Below are 18647 nucleotides of genomic sequence, written 5' to 3'. Positions count from 1 at the left end.
ACCTCCCTTTTTGTGCCCTTGAGAGACGACCGACCACTCCGTCTCAATGCCACATAACACAACATGATTTTTGTTTTTCTTAATAGTAAATGAACTCCCCTAGATGCTGAAATACTCATAATGAAAAAAAAAAAAAAACACCCTAAAATTGACTGGGGGTAGGAGGGTTGTACGTATCTGTGAATACATTAAAAAAAAAAAAGAAAAGAAAGAAAAGAAAGAAAGCCCAATAAATTGTAAATTCTAAATGGGTAAAGTTTATGGTATATGAATTCTACATCAATAAAACTGCTCAAAACAAATTTTAATTTTTTTTTTTATAAATTACTTTAAAGCCAAGCAAAGTGATATATTCCTAGAATTCCAGCTACTCAGCTACTAAGGCAGGTGAATCGAAATTCAAAACTAGCCTGGGCAATTTCATGAGATCTTGTCTCAAAATAAAAAAAGATAAAAAGAGTTAGAGATGTAGCTTAGTGGGGAGAGTATCACCTCCCAGTCCCTCAAAAAAAATTATATTAAAAAATCAAATCATAAAATTCAAGAGCAACTGGTAAACATTAATTCCATCACTATGAGCAATTTTCCCCCCTCCATATATGGTCTGAATAATGTTTACACCTAGAAGAACAAACACCTTAAAACATTCATTAGCTTAAGGCACCACAAGATAGGTATCTTTATACATTGTTGGTAAAAAATAAATAAATTAGCCAAACTTTCTGGAGGACAAATCTATATCACAACCACTATTTATAAACTGATTTTAAAGAAATAATTAGAGAAACATAAAAATGTATGCAAGAGAATAAACCTTACAGCATTATATATTTAATCCTCATTGAAGCCAAGATGAGATTCCGTCTAAGAACAATAAGTTGAAGAAAAGTAAAGAAATTCAAAGGAAATTCTACTATTTATTCACATCTCTCAAGGATATTAAATGAATTCAAAGAGTATGAGCTACATCACCCTTACCCAAACCCTCTTTCCTCTTCTATTTTCCACATGTGCCAAGGTACCTCTGTGCTCAAACTCCCCCACAGCCTGAGTAGGAGCTTGCTTTCTTTCTTCCTTTTCCAGCCCACTCTCTAGCTCAGAATTTTATCATGTGCTAAATCAATTTAAATCAATCTTTTCCAACAAGTATTCTTCCTTTTTAGGAGGTGAAAGGAGAAAAAAATTTAACTGGTAGTTTACAATAAAATACTACCATTAAACTCAGATCTTCAAAGAAAATGTAATTGCAATAGAAAGTGTTCATCATAATAATGTGAATTAAAATAAACAAAACTTTGTTTATAACATAATCCTAATTCAAAGTCATTATGAATATGTCATCACAGAAAAATATATTAAATAACAGTGTGTGTTAAAATTGGTGTATTTTTTCTCTTTAACATTTTAATAATGAATACATATCCATATAATTTAGTAAACTCTTTTAAAAACAAAAAAATGTTAGCAATTTGGTTGGCATGTTAGAGACTCAGAAATAATTTATGTTGATGATGTGTTACACAGTGTGATGGGGTAAGGTTTTCTAAATATATATTTACATACACTGACCTGGAAACTAGTAAGTGTGAGAAATTCAACCACATGATCAAATTAAGAGATTCAACCTACGAATGAATTAGAACACAGATATACAAAGTCACAATACTGTAACTTGGCTAATTATACTAAAATAACCGCAAAAATGTGTGTGCCAGAAAAGTGACTGTAGGCACAAATGCATAAAAATGATGATTCCCAAGATACAGATATGAATAGTTCCCAACCCCATTCCAGAGAAGAGGGAGAAATATTTATCTGATTTTTGAGTACTTCTCAGGTTCAGTGTCAAGGTTGCCTCTAGCAAGAAACAATGTAGAGGCTGGAGTCCATAAAAATATTTATAAACCCACTAGCAATACCACCTTATTTTAGCCCCATACTATTGAACAATTCCTTCTTTCAAATGCTCTTAAAACAAATGACTTTCTCTTTCGAATTCCTACATAGATTTATCCACATGGAAAGAATGTCTTGACTGATGTTTTCAGCTTTTGACAATGAGCTTTTTGATTAAGATTTGACTTATGAAGCTTGACTGCTAGGAGAGATCATGCCAATTCTGTTATTCTTAGTCACTTGTGAAATTCTGTGTGGAGTGAGTTATTTCTTAGGGACCTACACATTATACAATGAGAGAATGAGTTTAAGGGTCATTAAAAGGAGCTAAGTGGACTTGGGGATATAGGTGAGGGGCAGGACACTTGCCTAGCATGCATGAGGCCACGTTATCTCCAGTACCACATTTAAAAAATATGTATATATACAGCTGGTCTTCCTGAGAACAAACTGCCATGCCATTTCCATTCTATATGGACTCATGTTATGATAGTTATATGTATTAATCTATCCAAACTCAAAAAAATATATTCCTCAAACCTTACATAACCTTTCAATGATTTTAGAAATCACACCTTTCAATGATTTTAGAAATCTACTCTGATTCTATGCAGGAAAAAATAGTTTCCTTCTCACACAAATGTGTGTGTGTGAGTATATGTGTGTATGTTTATGTATATCCATGCATTTATATAGGTATAGGTATAGTTAATAACCACATAGGCAATTCTACAAATTTATTGCCAGTAGTCACACTTAAAAGAAAACCTATGCTTAATAAATTCATATAATTTAAGAAAATTTTAGAATATGAAGTATTTAAAGAAAAATAACTTACACAAAGATTTATAACTATACTGGATAGTCTATAACATTCTATAACAATGTTCTTAGCAGAGCATTTGACAAATATATAAAATTGCAAGCTAGGTTTAATTTTTAAACATTTTTTAGTTGTTGATGGTCCTTTATTTTATTTATTTGTAATGTGGTGCTGAGAATTGAACCCAGAGCCTCACACATGCTAGGCAAGTGTTCTTCCACTAAGCCACAGCCCCAGCCTTCAAGCCAGGTTTCATTTAAATAAGACAGATAAGAAACAAATTTTTAATTAATTTATCAAAAAGTATTGTACAGTGCCATATATTGTAAGCAATTTTAAGGCATATTTCTTCTAGCTTAAATTTAGCCTACAATCATCCCAATTTATTCTTTCTTTTTCATCTATATGTCTACATACATTTCTAATATAATTAGGCTTGATAGTCACAAACAGATGAAAAGCTCATTTACCTGTTATAGGCTGTGCTCCAAACTTTGAAAATGTTTTTAGACAAAATTCTTCTGCAATAAGCTTAGATTAAGAAAGGAAAAAAAAAGGTTAAAAAGATTTTAAATTTCCAAAACCAAAAGACCCTACCCATGCATCACAATACAGTTTTTCTTTTTTCAGTCATATGCTGCCAAAAGAGCTGTTCAAATTAAAACCAAATAATCCATTCAAAAAAGTCTCAAGCTAACTCCCTCAATCTTTTTATTTTTATTTTTTTTAGTTGTAGTTGGACATAATACCTTTATTTTATTTATTTATTTTTTATGTGGTGCTGAGGATCAAACCCAGCGCTTCGTATATGCTAGGTAAGCGCTCTACTGCTGAGCCACAACCCCAGCTCCAACTCCCTCAATCTTACCAACTTATTTTTATTACTTCTCCAGACGAGGTTTCTTCTCAAACTAATCTAATGTACAACCTAGACAGCCATTTACCACTTACTTGCTTCATATGCAAATACTTAAACAAAATTACCTATCTGGAATAATCTCTATGTCTATATGCATTCATATCCATCATTTACTTCAAAATGCTTCAAGAGTCATGTGTTATCTAAAGATACTCACTCAGAATCATTTCAGCATATTCAGTGAGTTCACACACAAAAATTGTGAATGTTACTGGATATACATTCTTACATAATGTTTTTCAAAATATTTTTTTTTAGTTGTAGATAGACACACTGCCTTTATTTTATTTATTTATATTTATGTGGTGCTGATTGAACCTAGTGCCTCACACATGCTAGGCAAGTACTCTACCACTGAACCACAACCCCAGCCCTACTCTTACATAATTTCATAAGTGTCTCTTTTTATCCTTACTTTAAACATTTCATTACTTGTTCCTCATCATGTGCAAACATTTTCAGAAGCAAAAATCACTTACATTTCCTGAAAGGAATTTTCTCTCTCTACTCCAAATTTTTTAAAGTGTAAAATTATGAAACCAACAAAGATTTAGCTTCATAAGCTTGCATTTTTTTGTTTGTTTGTTTGTTTAAACTGGATAAAGACAGGAAAGACAAATGAATTTTCTCTTTTTCCAAGAGAAGTAAGGCCTAGTGGAAAGAATAATCTTTAGCTACAATGGACCAGACTGCAACTGGCAGAAAACCATAACCTAAGATGGTTTTCTTTCCCATTAAAGATCACCTATAGGGGGCTGGGGTTGTGGGGTTGTGGCTCAGTGGTAGAGCGCTCACCTAGCATGTATGTGGCCTGAGTTCGATCTTCACACTACATAAAAATAAATAAAGGTATTGTATGTCCAACTTCAACTAAAAAATAAATATTAATAAAAAAAGAAAAAAAAAGATCACCTATAGGTCTCAAACCAACAGAATTAGTATTATCGGGACTATTAGTTATACAAATTCTCAAGCTTTACCTCAGAATTACTGCAACAGAGATTGTGGTGGGTGAACCTGGAAAACCCCTCCAGGGGATTATGATGTGTGCTAAACTTTGAGAAACCAGTACAGCAAAGGATAAGTGTAGGTGAAAGTGGTTCACAGGTATTATAGAGCAAGTATGTGAATGTTTTCTCTTCTGAACATATGCATTTTTTTCCTTTATGGATGAAAATGGATGTTTCATGATCTCCACCTTGCTCCAAAATTGAATAATTTTTCTTACTGAACATGAGTCTTTTCTCTTATTTACAAGCTCATGTGAATTGAGAGATGAAATCATAGAATCCAAGAAGATTCTGGAATCCCTATGTTGTGCTAATACAATAGCCACTACATATGTCTATCTTTTGAATTAAAATTTAAAATAAGTGTAATTTAAAACTCAGCCCCTGAATCACACCAGCCACATTTCACGTGCTCAACAACCACAAGTGGTTAATGGCTATAATGTTTGAAAATACTGATATATGGAACAGCTTCATCTTCACAGAGTATTCTACTGGACAGAACTTATATCCACGATTTGTCAGGTCACATCCAGGAAGAAATGCCAGGGTGTACAAGATTGAGAACTAGGCCCTAGCAACCTTGGCTTATGGCACTGAGAAACTTTAGGTATTAAAAATTAAAACTGTACAAACCATTACAAAAATACTAGAAAAAAAGTTACAGTAAAATCACAAATTGTGTCAAAATTACAGCCTTAAAAAATTACCACATACTGGGCACAGTGGCACATGCCTATAAATTCCAGCTATTCAGGAGACTGAGGCAAGAGATCACAAGTTCAACCCTACCCTCAGCAGTTTAGCAAGACCCCGTCTCAAAATAAAAAATAAAAAGGGCTGGAGATGCAGCTCAGTAGTAGAGTACCTCTGGGTTCAATCACCAGTATAAAAAAGAAAGAAAATGTCACAAATTTTCTCTCCTGAACATGAACAAGTAAAATGTAACAAGTAAAAAATGAACTCAAAGAACAAAAGATGTAAGTTTTCATGAAAAATGAAATCTAAGAGGTACTTAAATACCAATGAGGAGGGTCAATGTATATATTAAACATGTAACATTAAAAATTCCATTTGTTAATAATCATAATCTGCTCATTCCTCCAATGAATTTTGCATATTTCAAGCTTTAATATTTTCCCTTGTATTGCTAGCTCACTGAATTCCAGTGTTTTGGCCTTGGATTAAGTGTCCTAATTGCTTGAATGGGGCATAGAAACTTTTAACAAGATTAAATGAAGTCATTGTTCTTCTCTAGTAGCTGCCCCCAAAACAATACATCATAAAACTGTCCCTATAAATGTTACTTATAACAAAGAACTCTTATAAGACACCCACATCTCAGAGGTTGTTGCTATGTTCTATACAAGTAAACTTTAACTTTCAAATTTTAATTGGCTTTCTTGCTTACTAATGCATTCTTTTGGTATTAATAGTGAAATCCACATCTCTGTTTTCTGAGGAGCATTTGTTCACAGGAATGTTCTCTTAAGCCAGAAGGATATAAAGTTATACAACCATGATTTTACTAGAAATTTACAAAATTGCTTAAGGTTGGTTATTTTAATTAACAAACGTTACATTAAACAAGAAAAGTAAAATAATTCCAATTTCAAAGGATCACATTTTCATGAGTAACTCATGCTAACTGATTTGATATACACTGATTTATAAAACTGGTCACATTAAAATTCAGTTCAACTCAACAAATATTTATATATTTGAATATGAGAGGAAAAATCATGAGTCAATAATTTAATACACATACATAAAAATGCCCACAGAACAATCATTTCCAATCATTTTTTGTCAAGTAAAATATAATTTTAACCATATAAAATCTGTGATAATATATTTATATAGTATAACAGATTGATACATAGATGGCATCTAATATATATTAAATATTTGGAGCACTTATGTGCTAGCCCATTGAGCATTCTATTGTACTATCTTTAATTCTCCTAACAATCTTACAATATAGATATATTTATAATCCCACTACAAAGAGAAACAAAAAAAGGTTTAATAATTTTAAAGTTAGGAACAGAGAAATGATGTACAACTGGGAAAGTAAAGAGAAAGAAATGGAGTTAAGTAAGATGGAAAAAGGAAAATGACACCAATATAGTTTGAAAAGGCATCTCATTCCCCAAGGTTCTGATATGCTTTCCATAAAAACAAAGCGCAGTTTCTTACTAAATACCATAACCCTATTGCTTAATTTTAATTATAAAATTAAAAAAACATACCTGAGGTGAGAGAAACTTTTCAATGCGCTTGGCTATAAAACCTTTCTCCAATATGGAGTTGACTGATGGTCTATCCCTAGGATTTCTTTTAAATAACTGAGAGAGCAAACTGCGGAGATCATAGGAATAATGCAAAGACACAGGTGGGAAAGATCCAGATATTATCTTCAGTACCAGGTTTTTCATATTGCCAGCTTCAAACTAAAAATCCACAAAATAAATCAACATATATGAAACATAAAGAAACTGAAACTGGGATTATCATCAAAGAGAAATAGTTTTTTCCTATTAACAGAATAGAAATACAACGCTCTTTCAAATAATTTAATCAGCATGTGTTCTTCTGCGTATCTGTAAATTTATTTCAAAACGAATATTAGTTTTCAAAAAACAAAATGTGATAATTTAAGAGTAATTTTTACTTATTCAAAATGCTAAGAAATGAGATAGAATTAATGAGAGATTTTAGACAATAATCAAGATGATTAAAAACTATGTCTTTGGGGTAGGAAAATTAGGGTCAAAGAACCAGAAAGGAGGTGAGTGGTTGTGGCTCAGTGGTAGAGTGCTTGCCTATTATGTGAGGCACTGGGTTCAATCCTCAGCACCAAATAAAAATAAATAAATAAAATAAAGGTCTAAAAAATACAATAACATTATTTTTAAAAAAAAGAACCACAGGGCTAGGGATGTGGCTCAAGCGGTAGTGCGCTCGCCTGGCATGTGTGCGGCCCGGGTTCTATCTCCAGCACCACATACAAACAAAGATGTTGTGTCCGCCGAAAACTAAAAAATAAATATTAAAAAAAAAAAAAGAACCACAAAGGAGGGGGTGGACAACAATCTTTTAGTCTTCATTTAAAATCTTTGTTCCTATGCTAATATCTAGAATAGAAATTAAATATAAAAGTATTTAGGCAAAATATAACAAATAAACCTGCTAATTACTTTCCTATTAGTCAGTGTCTATTATAAATTTTGTGTGTGATGCTCCAAGCTATAGAATCAGCAATATGGCAAACATTCCAACACAGAATACAAGCTATGTTAAGAGTAATATACAAGCCAGGTTCAGAGGCACATGCATGCAATCCCAGCAGCTCAGGAGGCTGAGGCAGGAAGATGACAAGTTCAAAGCCAGCCTCAGCAAAAGCGAAGTACTAAGCAATTCAGTGAGACCCTGCCTCTACATAAAATACAAAAAAGGGATGGGATTGTGGCTCAATGGTTGAGTGCCCCTGTATTCAATCCCCAGTACCCCCCAAACTAAATAAATATATAAAGAGTAATATATATTTTAGGATCAAATACAGTATAAATTGAAGTTTAAAGAAAACAGAGGTAGGGCAGTATAAGATCTAAAGATTTCATTTTGAAAAAACAAAAGCAAAATTATACTTTTGATAACTATGCTAAAGTAACAGAACTGTTGTATACTCCTGATATGGTAAAATACACATTGAGTTAAATGTGCCATAAATTAAACATCAGCCATTATAACAATTATAGAGAGTTCCATTAAGTGCTAAGCTCTCCCAGAACATTTTAAGTATATCATTCAGTTTATAAAAATTAAGGTCAATTTTATAGAAATATCTGTATACCTAAAAAGGAATCCTAAATGCATAAAAAATATGATCCTCCAATGAACTTTCCTTTATGTCTCAACTAACAAACTCTTCATAAATAAAGATTACTTAGCCCCAGGTGTCCACTAAAGAGTAAATAATATTAAGGAAAGATTTAAACACACAAACATTTAATGTTTGTACCTAAAATGATGGTATCACAGAAAAACTAACCAATTCGTTTACACACATATCTGATAAACACTATTCCACATCACTTTGGCAGCTTCTGCTTTTTTTTTTTTCCTTAAGAAAGAAAAAATGAAATCTAAGCCTATATAGTTGAAGTATACACAGCCACTAAAAAGAATAACAAAGAAAAATAGATCCCAAATAATAAAAATAGGCTCTAAAACTGCTAAAACCCCAAGATTCTTTATATTTTTATGTATTTTCTTAAATTTTTGGTAACAAAATTTTTTTTTGTTTAATCAGTGGGAAAAAACATGTTAAAAATAATTTTGAAATGAAAAGTGATTAATATTAAATCTATTTGTGAAGAGTATTCTCCCTTTTTGGTGTATTTTTGTGCTGCTTTAAAAAAAAGATAATAATAATAATAAATACTCTGACTTAAGGAATATTTAAATTGATAAAACTCTTAGATGAATGTGTTGAATGAAGTTCTTTAACTTAAATAATTTAAGTGATTCTAAACTCAAATTATTTGCGTACTCTGAGAGAACTTGCTAAAATGAAACTAATAAAAATATTCAAGTTTAAACTTCAAATTTATAATAAATAAATTTAACATTGAGGACAAAATATATTTCTATCATCAGAAATAACAGAAAAAAATATATAACAGCAAATATATAACATTCATATATACTAAGGGTAAATCAATTTAGATTCATACTTCAGAAAATATAGCAAATTTAAAAACTGACTTAGAGAAACATTTCTAGTATATGAGGTCATCTGAAAGATAATACAATTTAAAAATACTTCAGAAACTTGTACTTACTGCATGTTTAAGTGTACACATCTCATAAAGGACACAGCCTAGAGCCCAAATGTCACTAAAGAAGACAAAAATGAGAAATTTCTTCTTAGTATGATATTTAAATTTTTTTTTTACATTTAAAGGAAACAAAAGCAGCATGGGAATGTTTTAGAAAAAGATACTACATAAAACATTTCCTTTAAAACTGAAATTTTCAACCATCACTAAATGACAAGAACAGCTGTCTCAGATTAGAAAATATTGTTGTCTAAATAATCAATTTAAAGTGTCATTAAAGAATTAAAGATTTAAAAGAAAAATATCAAAACTTTCATGTCCATTCCATGTAGTTATTTTTATTTTGCAAAAGTCAAGTGACCTTATTCAATTGTTTGCAAAATGCCATGATTTTTAAAAATACTACAAAAGCAAAACATTATTTTAATTAACATAAAAAAATTAATTTACTAAAATCAAATCTAAAAGAAATCTATAAAAGCCAACTAACATTTCTTGGTTGGGATTTTTCAATTAGAAAGAGGAACAGAAAATAAAGGGTGACTAAAATTCAGTGGCAAGGCTGCTCTTTCCATCCACATATTACACAATCTGTTAAGTCATAATTCAGATCAGTGATTATGGATATAGGCACCAGATAGTTTTGATACTGGCCTCACCACTTAGTAGACTGAGTAATTTCAAAGAAGTTAGTCTATCTCTCAGAACTTGTTTTTTTAATACAGAAAACATTTTAAAACAATATCTGACATATAGAATGTGTTCAACAAAACTTAGCTATAATTCAATAGGAACTGACTATTGAGAACATTCTATTTCCAATTATAACTTAAGTAATAAAGTGATTCTACCTATAGTTCCTTTTTTTACAATTTCCTTCATCATATGTGTGTGTGTGTGTATATTTACATATGTATGTTATTGATTTTAGAATAAATCTCAAGGTTAACAAATAGAGTATAACAGAAAAATTTAAAGGAAAGATAGCATATCATTTTAAAATACCTTTTATTATTATAAGGTTTGTTTTCACAGATTTCAGGTGACAGATAGTATGGAGTTCCTATGCAAGTTCGAGCCAGCTCTACAGTACTAGAACAACAACAAAAATAGCACCTCACACGTGCTAGGTGAGCGCTCTACCACTGAGCTACAACTCCAGCCCCCTAAATGACATTTAAAAAATTTTTTCTTTTAGTTGTAGGTAGACACAATACCTTTGTTTATTTATTTATTTTTATGTGGTGCTGAGGATCAAACCTAGTGTCTCACAAGCATTCTTCCACTGAGCCACAACCCCAGCGGCAAAGTCAATGGCATTTTTAAACATGAAAATCAAACTGATAAAAGAAAACATAGAAATATGATATATCAAGAAATTTGTAATGTTTTGAACAACCAACAATAAAAAATTAAAAAAAAAAAAAGAAAACATAGGCTAATTTTTTATAATCTTTGAAGCAGGACTTCCAAAATATGACAGAAAACTATTAACAGCATAACATAAAGACTGATAAAGTTGACTACATAAAACTTAAAACATCTGCATGGCAAAATATATAATCAAATTTAGTAATAATTATTAAAAAATACTGCAGCATGGGCTGGGGTTGTGGCTCAGTGGTAGAGAGCTTGCCTAGCATGGGTGAGGAACTGGGTTCGATCCCCAGCACCACATAAAAATAAACATATAAGAAGCCAATTTGGAAAGCAGTATGGAGATTCCTTGGAAAGCTGGGAATGGAACCACCATTTGACCCAGCTATTCCTCTTCTCGGACTATACCCAAAAGACCTAAAAACATCATACTACAGGGACAAAGCCACATCAGTGTTTATAGCAGCACAATTTACAATAGCTAGACTGTGGAGCCACCCTAGATGCCCTTCAATGGATGAATGGATTTAAAAAAAAATGTGGCATATATACACAATGGAATATTATTCAGCACTAAAAAATAGTAAGATCATGGCATTTGCAGAAAATGGATGGCATTAGAGCAGATTATGCTAAGTGAAGTTGGCCAATCACAAAAAAAACAAATGCCGAATGTTTCCTCTGGTATAAGGGGGGGTGACTCAAAATGGGGAAGAGAGGAAGAGCATGGGAAGAAGATTACCTCTACATAGGGAAGAGGGGTGGGAGGGAAAGGGAGGGAGAAAGGGAATTGCATGGATGGTGGAAGGAGACCCAAACTGTTATACAAAATACATGTATAAAGATGTGAGAAAAAAAAAGAATAGTGTTACCCTAGATTAGGTAGAGAGAAGTGATGGGAGGGGTTGGGAGGGGCTGGGGAGATAAGAAGGATAGTAGAATGAAACAGACATTATTATTACTGTGTGTATATATGTGAATGCATGACCAATGTGATTCTGCAACCTGTATACTCAGAAAAATTATATCCCATCTGATTCAAATGTATGCTATTTCAAGGTCATTGTACTGTCATGTGTAACTAATTGAAACAAAACAAAAAAAATAAACAAATAAAATAAAGGTATTGTGTCCATCTACAACTACAAAAAAAAGGATAAAAAAAAAACTGTAGCATAATTGACAGATTGCTGATTCTCCATTACGTAAAAGTTCTTCCAAATCACTGAGAAAAATACCGACAGCCAAAATAAAAAGTGGATAAAAGACTGGAAAGGCAAACACAAAGGGAAAAAAGCTCAATAAAAACCTACATAAAATACTAAATCCCCTTCAAATTGAAAATAACAAGGTATCATTTTAACCGAACTTGAAATAATATATAATATCAGTCAGATATAGGAAAATAAGTCTTTTTATGCCCCACTTATGAGAAATTTAATTCTAATCACTTCAAATCAAATTTTAGATTCACATACCATTTTAAATGCAAGTTAAATAAATAATTGCAATTTCAAATTTATTCTACAGATATAGTGTCAGAAATACCAAAATACATGCCTAAGAATGTTTGTTATAGCACTATTAGATCCAAAAATATTTTAAATAACAGGCCACAAAGGAGTGTGAAATACATTGTGATACATATACTAGAAATATTCTGCATCCATTGAAAAGAATGAAGCAACCAGACGAGGTGGCACATGCCTGGAATTGCAGTGGTTTTGGAGGCTGAGGCAGGAGGATTGTGAGTTCAAAGCCAGTCTTAGCAAAAGTGAGACACTAAGCAACTCAGCAAAACCCTGTCTCTAAATAAAATACAAAAAATAGGGCTGAGGATTGTGGCTCAGTGGTTAAGTGCCCCTAGTTCAATCCCTGGTACCCACCCTCCACAAAAAAAAAAGAATGAAGTACATTTATGTATACTGTTTATATAGTGTTAACTAAAAAGAGTTGCAGAATATATAGTATACAAGATGCATAGTATACTCCTATATTTATAGCACATACTTGAGCTCTATGTGATTATAATTTTGTGTGTGTGTGTGTGTGTGTGTGTAGGAAGGAAAGAAGGAATAAAGATAGGAAACAGAAGGACAGCTACCAACCAGAAAACAGGGTTTACCTCAGGAAAGTGGATTTGCAGAGAATTAAATAAAATGTAACAAGCTTTACTTGTTCAAATTTATAGATATGCAAGTAAAATCTGGTGGAAGATATTATGTTTTGTTTCCTAGCCTTGGAACAAATAATAAATAGTCTTTAAAAACCCAATCCAAGATTCCTTATGAAAATTTCTAGACAAAAATAAATTCTGTGGCCTTAATAGCTATTTGATACGATAAGACTCTAAGTTTTCAGAGCAAATTCAATTAAAATTAAGAAGGGGTGATAATGAGAGACGAATGGAAGGAATTTAGAGAAGGAAAAGACCACAGAAAATAAAGAATATTTAAAGAAGTTGGGACTTGAACTGAACTGGAAAAAAATAAAGGCAGCTTATTAATAACAAAGAGTTAGGGGAAAAACATTACCAAAATAAAATAAGTAATCAGAACAACTATAAAGACAATGAGATAGATATATAAACATACAGCTTAGTGGCTAACACAAAGTACCTGCTCAATAAATATCTCCTAAATTAAACAAAAGAGGTGGAGATTTAGGGAATAATAGGAAAAAAAAAATAAAGCTACTTAGATAGGGTAGGGCTATACTTTATTGATCTTGGAAATCAAAACAGAGATTAGATTTAACAGTTGCCAATGCAAGCCTTACAGAGCTAGAGTTATGTAGCAAAGCTACCTGTTAGGGAAGATTTGATCTGGCAGCAGTAAACCATATTGTTGGGACCCTGAAGAATTAAACACTTAAAATGAATAATTAAGTTATATACATATAGTCAGGTGTGGTAGCAGGTACTTTTAATCCCAGCTACTCGGGAAGCTGAATCAAGAGGATCACAAGTTTTAGGCTGGCCTGAACAACTCAGCAAGACCATGTCTCAAAATAAAAAATAAACAGGACTGGGGATGTATTAAGGGGTAGAGTGCTCACCTGGCATGTGCGAGGCCCTGGGTTCAATGCTCAGTTAACACAAAGAAGAAAAAAAATATACAAATATATATACACACATAGGATACACGTAAATATACATAATACACATACGATATAACACATTAACATATAAAAATATATTGTTACAGAACTAGAAAAGAGATAGAGAACTATACAAAAGTGGGAGTTAAATAGTCAGAAATGTGCCAAAGGTATTGAATATACCAGACTGCCCTAGTTATTACAATTAGCATTTGTAGTTAGAAATAGATACACACATAAATAACCAAACAGCTCATTTTTGAGCTATTTCTCAAAAATAGGGTCAGATATAGGAAAATAAGTCTTTTTATGCCCCATTTATGAGAAATGAAGCTCCTACATACTCACTTACCTGATCTTCTTGAAACAAAATGCCTTTCTGAGCATTTATCCGCTTAAACAGATCTCCTCCTTCACAGTAATCCATCACTATGTAGAGAGAGCCATTTTCTACAAAGTAAAACATTATTCCATTTTTTAAAATTTATATCAATTGCCCAACTAACTTAAAAGTACTTAAAAATTTACTAAAAAGCAGCCACTAAGCAAAAAGTGCAGAACCACACTCACAAGAATTAAGGTGCAAGTTTCAGGTACACTGTTATAAAGACTGTATAATGACAAGTTATGTGCACTCAATCATGTTTTGTTTTTTTCTTTTAAATCCAAGAACACACTATCCTATTGAAGAAAGGTGTTCACATTAACTTTAACATCTCTGGAATACAGATAAAATGCAGAGATACTTGATTTCATTCAATAATGAATAAAATAAGCTTCTGAAATATCATATGCAAAATCATACTTTTCTACCTATTTGTCAGATATGAGTTATCTTAGTTTCCAAATGACCATTAATTTTCAGTTTTGTGTTACCCACTTGAATCAATTACTTATAAAATAAATGTGATAATATATATTGTGATAAAATCTGAAGAGCTTTCTTATATTTCATTCTCTTTAAAAAAACAGTGTATAACTTGTGAATGAACATGAAGAAGAGGCACTGCCTTATTTACCTTTATATCCTGATTCACAGAGAAAGAGACTTCCATGTCTCTTCCATGGTGGAAGGGACTAGAAACACTTTTTTTTTTTTTTTTTTGGTACCAGGGATTGAACTCAGGGACGCTTGACCACTGAGCCACATCCACAGCCCTATTTTGTATTTTATTTAGAGACAGGATCTCATTGAGTTGTTTAGCATCTCGCTCTTACTGAGGCTGGCTTTGTACCATCTCAGCCTCCCAAGCTGCTGGGATTACAGGCCTGTGCAATCATACCCAGCTTAGAGAAACATTTTTAATCTTTCTTTGCGCTCCTATGTGGCCAATATAATTTCTAACATTTATTGAACCACTACTCACTAGTGCAACTATCATAATTCAAAGTAGAGTTTCCCACTTCTCATTTCCTTACCATCTGTTATGGCTTTATTCTTAGTAATATTTATTTGTGGTGGTGTGTTCATGCTCCTATATCATATTTTGCTACACTGCTTAAAATACACTATTAGAATTGAGAACTTGTAACTGGGCATGGTGGAATATGCCTATAATCCCAGCAGTTTAGGAGGCTGAGGCAGAAGGATCGTGAGTTCAAAGCCAGCCTCAGCAACTTAGCAAGACCCTGTCTTGAAATAAAATATAAAAACGGGCTGGGGATGTGGCTCAGTGGTTAAGTTCAATCCCTGGTACGAAAAAAAAAAAAAAATTGAAAACTTATTTCATTAAGCTAACTAAGAATGTAGTTCTTTATGACACAGCTCTTTATGACTGATATGGAAAGATCATACAAATATACATGTGAGAAATTACAATTCGAAAAACAAAATTGTACACTTCAGTATTTCATATATGTGCGTATATAATACACATATATGTGATATTACTATTTATAAAACATAACAAAAAGCAAAAATTACAAATAGTATGTTATCATTTATATGCTTAGATTATTTCTGGAAAGAAACATAAGGCAGTGGTAACAGTGTTAACTCCAAGAAAAGAACAAAAGTATGCCAAGGATAGCAAAAGAAGGTAAACCTACTGTTCTGTAACCCCTGAATTTTGTACCATATGTATATAATAGAAGATAAAAACAAAAAAAAATATGTGTAGGGGGTGTTAATAGGACCTGAGAGAGGGATGGAGAAGCAATCCTCCCTTTAAAGGAATGGAGCTTTAATATATGAACTCAGTAATATATTCTGCCACTAGATATTATTTATTTTTTAGATTAATACTTATTTTAAATGTAAGTTTAACAGAACTGTCTTCTCTGTAAAGCAAATACTAATCTATTCTTTATTCCAACATCTTACCACCAACTATTTACCAGGCATTTTGCTAGGTATATACAAATACAAGATACTACCCTTATCACCAATAAACTTGTACAGTAATAAAGGCCCTCCCCAAAGTCAAAACAACAATTCCACCTAGAAATGGCTTAGAGTTATAGTCACAAGGCCAAAAGGCTATATAAATCAAATGATAAAACCCCAATGAATGTTAGAGAAAAATGGTAATGGGGAGTGATTTATAATCAGTAAAGCATGTACTCTTGGTTGGCTAACCCAATAGCCAATTAGAGCACTCTTTTCCCTTCACCACTCCTCAATTTAGAAGCTAAAAAAAGCCAGATGTTTTAGCTCCCGTTTCCCATCACAATTAGAGGTAGTCATATGACTCAGTTTGGGTAGTAAAATCAAAAGTAATTCTGAAAAGTGGCTTCTGAGAACGCATTTTTCTGATTAAGGAACAGACTCAAGATGTGCTGCTGTTGCTACCATTTTCTCTTCTTTTGGCCTTGGATACAGACATGTGCCTAAAATTGCAAATGCTATCTTGGGACAAGAAAGCATGAAGCTGAAAAACTTATATACTAAGGATGGCAGAGTAGAACGTCAGAGCCTGGATTATAGTAACACAGATGAGCTGCCATGCCAAAGGTCTGCTTATCTTAAGACTTGCTAACTGAGACAATATCTTTCTCACTTAAGCCAACAGTGGTCAGATTTTTCTATTACCTGCAGCGAAAAGTAATCCAAATTTAACTCCTATTGAGAAGTCTTTTTTTCAAGTTAATTAGATATTGGCAGCAGCAATGGGGAACAAGTAAAATGCCAACCTCTATATCAATATGAGATTGGCATGCTTGCAAAAAGATATAAAAACTAGAAATGAGAACTCAAACAAGATGATAAAGACAAAAAATAAAAGCAATTAGAAGACAGTCAAAGACAACCAAAACCAGAAAATTATATATTAATAATGGAAGCAGAAAGTCAAAAAACTATACCATATATAAACATACACTCAAATATCTGGTCATACAAAGCAATCCCCCATTTTCCCCATCATAAGATCAAAATTTTTTACTTATATGCATTTATAAATGGAAGGAAATCATATGAAACAGTCGAATGCCTATAATAATTAAAATTAAAATCTATCATACATTTATATTTTAAATTATACACACACACACAAATAGTCTTCTACCCACTCTCAAGGTTTTATCAAATAATTTCATCCAAACTATTCCAGTTTATTTTCAAATCAATGCCTTTTACTGATTCACCTATCCATTTTTCCAGTCCATATGATTTGCACTTAACTGAAAAAAAGAGAAATTTTTAATGGAATTTCTTCTCATGCACTAATTCCCAGGTGCATAATATTGGGATTTTTAAATAAATCATTCCCGGGATAGTATGGTAGCTCAATGGCAGAGTGTGTACTTAGTATATACACACAAATCAAGAAGGCTGTAGGTGTGATTGTCATAACATTCCATATTCCCTTGTAAGTAAATTTAAAAGGCTTATTTACAGGACTAGGGTGTAGCTCAGTGGTAGAGTGCCTGCCCAGTATGTGTATTGCCTCTTCATTCAATCCTCAGCACATATTCCCCACCCAAACACACATACCAAGGCTTACTTATAATGGTATCTAATATCTCTTGCCCACATCCTGCATAGGTAGCACAAATGGAGTTCCCTTGGTGGAATAGGCTGGCTGAGAAATAAAAGCTAAGAAAAATAGAACGACAAAAAAAAAAACAAAAACCACCCCAACCGGGGGATTTGGAAGATGGCGGCGAGGGGAGTGCATTGCCCCCGTGTGCTGCTTCACTGTGTGGGAGTATGACAAGTCAGGACGGCTAAAGGATATCTTGTTAGGAATTTCCAGCAATAGTGGGGTGCTCCGGAACCTGGAGGAAGGATTTCCATCGCACGAGGATCGGCTACGGGGACTCAAACGCGAGAGGTTTGTCGCACGGAGGGTAACTGCTTATTCAGCAAATCGCCCCGCGGCTAGAGTCTGCAGTGTGCGCTGGGATAGAGACGCAGGGTTACAGCGCTGCAGTTTCTGCCAGCCGTGCAAGCACCGTACTCAGGGCTGAATACTGGGTTCCAGACGGGGTAAGGAAGCGGTCCTGCTCGGTTCTACACACCGGTCAGTTCACAGAGGAGGCCAGCAGCCACCATCTTGGTAAACTTGTCCCCTGTTTTCGACTGACCGCAACTCATTCAGCCATAGATCAGGTAATTCCAGGCTACAATTCGCCTGTGGCTTGCAAACAGATTGCTAGGGTTCTGCGCCTGGGTGCTTCTAAGAACCTGAGCCTATCGGAGCGAACGCCGAGCGCGGGGCGCCCGAGTTCCGGCTCCC

General features: G+C 33.2%; 1 protein-coding gene across 1 annotated transcript in view; it reads right to left on the bottom strand.

The window, feature by feature from the left end:
• The window catches only part of Nek1 (NIMA related kinase 1), a 161886-nt gene that overhangs the window by 128288 nt on the left and 14951 nt on the right, over window positions 1-18647 (bottom strand). The window contains exons 4-8 of the mRNA XM_048791768.1: window positions 14282-14418; window positions 10498-10595; window positions 9496-9550; window positions 6901-7101; window positions 3190-3250 (exon numbers count right to left, since the gene is read on the bottom strand). Of these exons, the coding sequence (XP_048647725.1) occupies window positions 3190-3250; window positions 6901-7101; window positions 9496-9550; window positions 10498-10595; window positions 14282-14418 (552 nt within the window). The remainder of the gene's footprint in view (window positions 1-3189; window positions 3251-6900; window positions 7102-9495; window positions 9551-10497; window positions 10596-14281; window positions 14419-18647) is intronic.

This window comes from Marmota marmota, unplaced genomic scaffold, assembly GCF_001458135.2.
Source record: "Marmota marmota marmota unplaced genomic scaffold, marMar, whole genome shotgun sequence".
Classification (NCBI taxonomy): domain Eukaryota; kingdom Metazoa; phylum Chordata; class Mammalia; order Rodentia; family Sciuridae; genus Marmota; species Marmota marmota.
The sequence above is the reverse complement of the archived record's forward strand: the minus strand, read 5'-3'. Positions and strand labels throughout refer to the sequence as shown.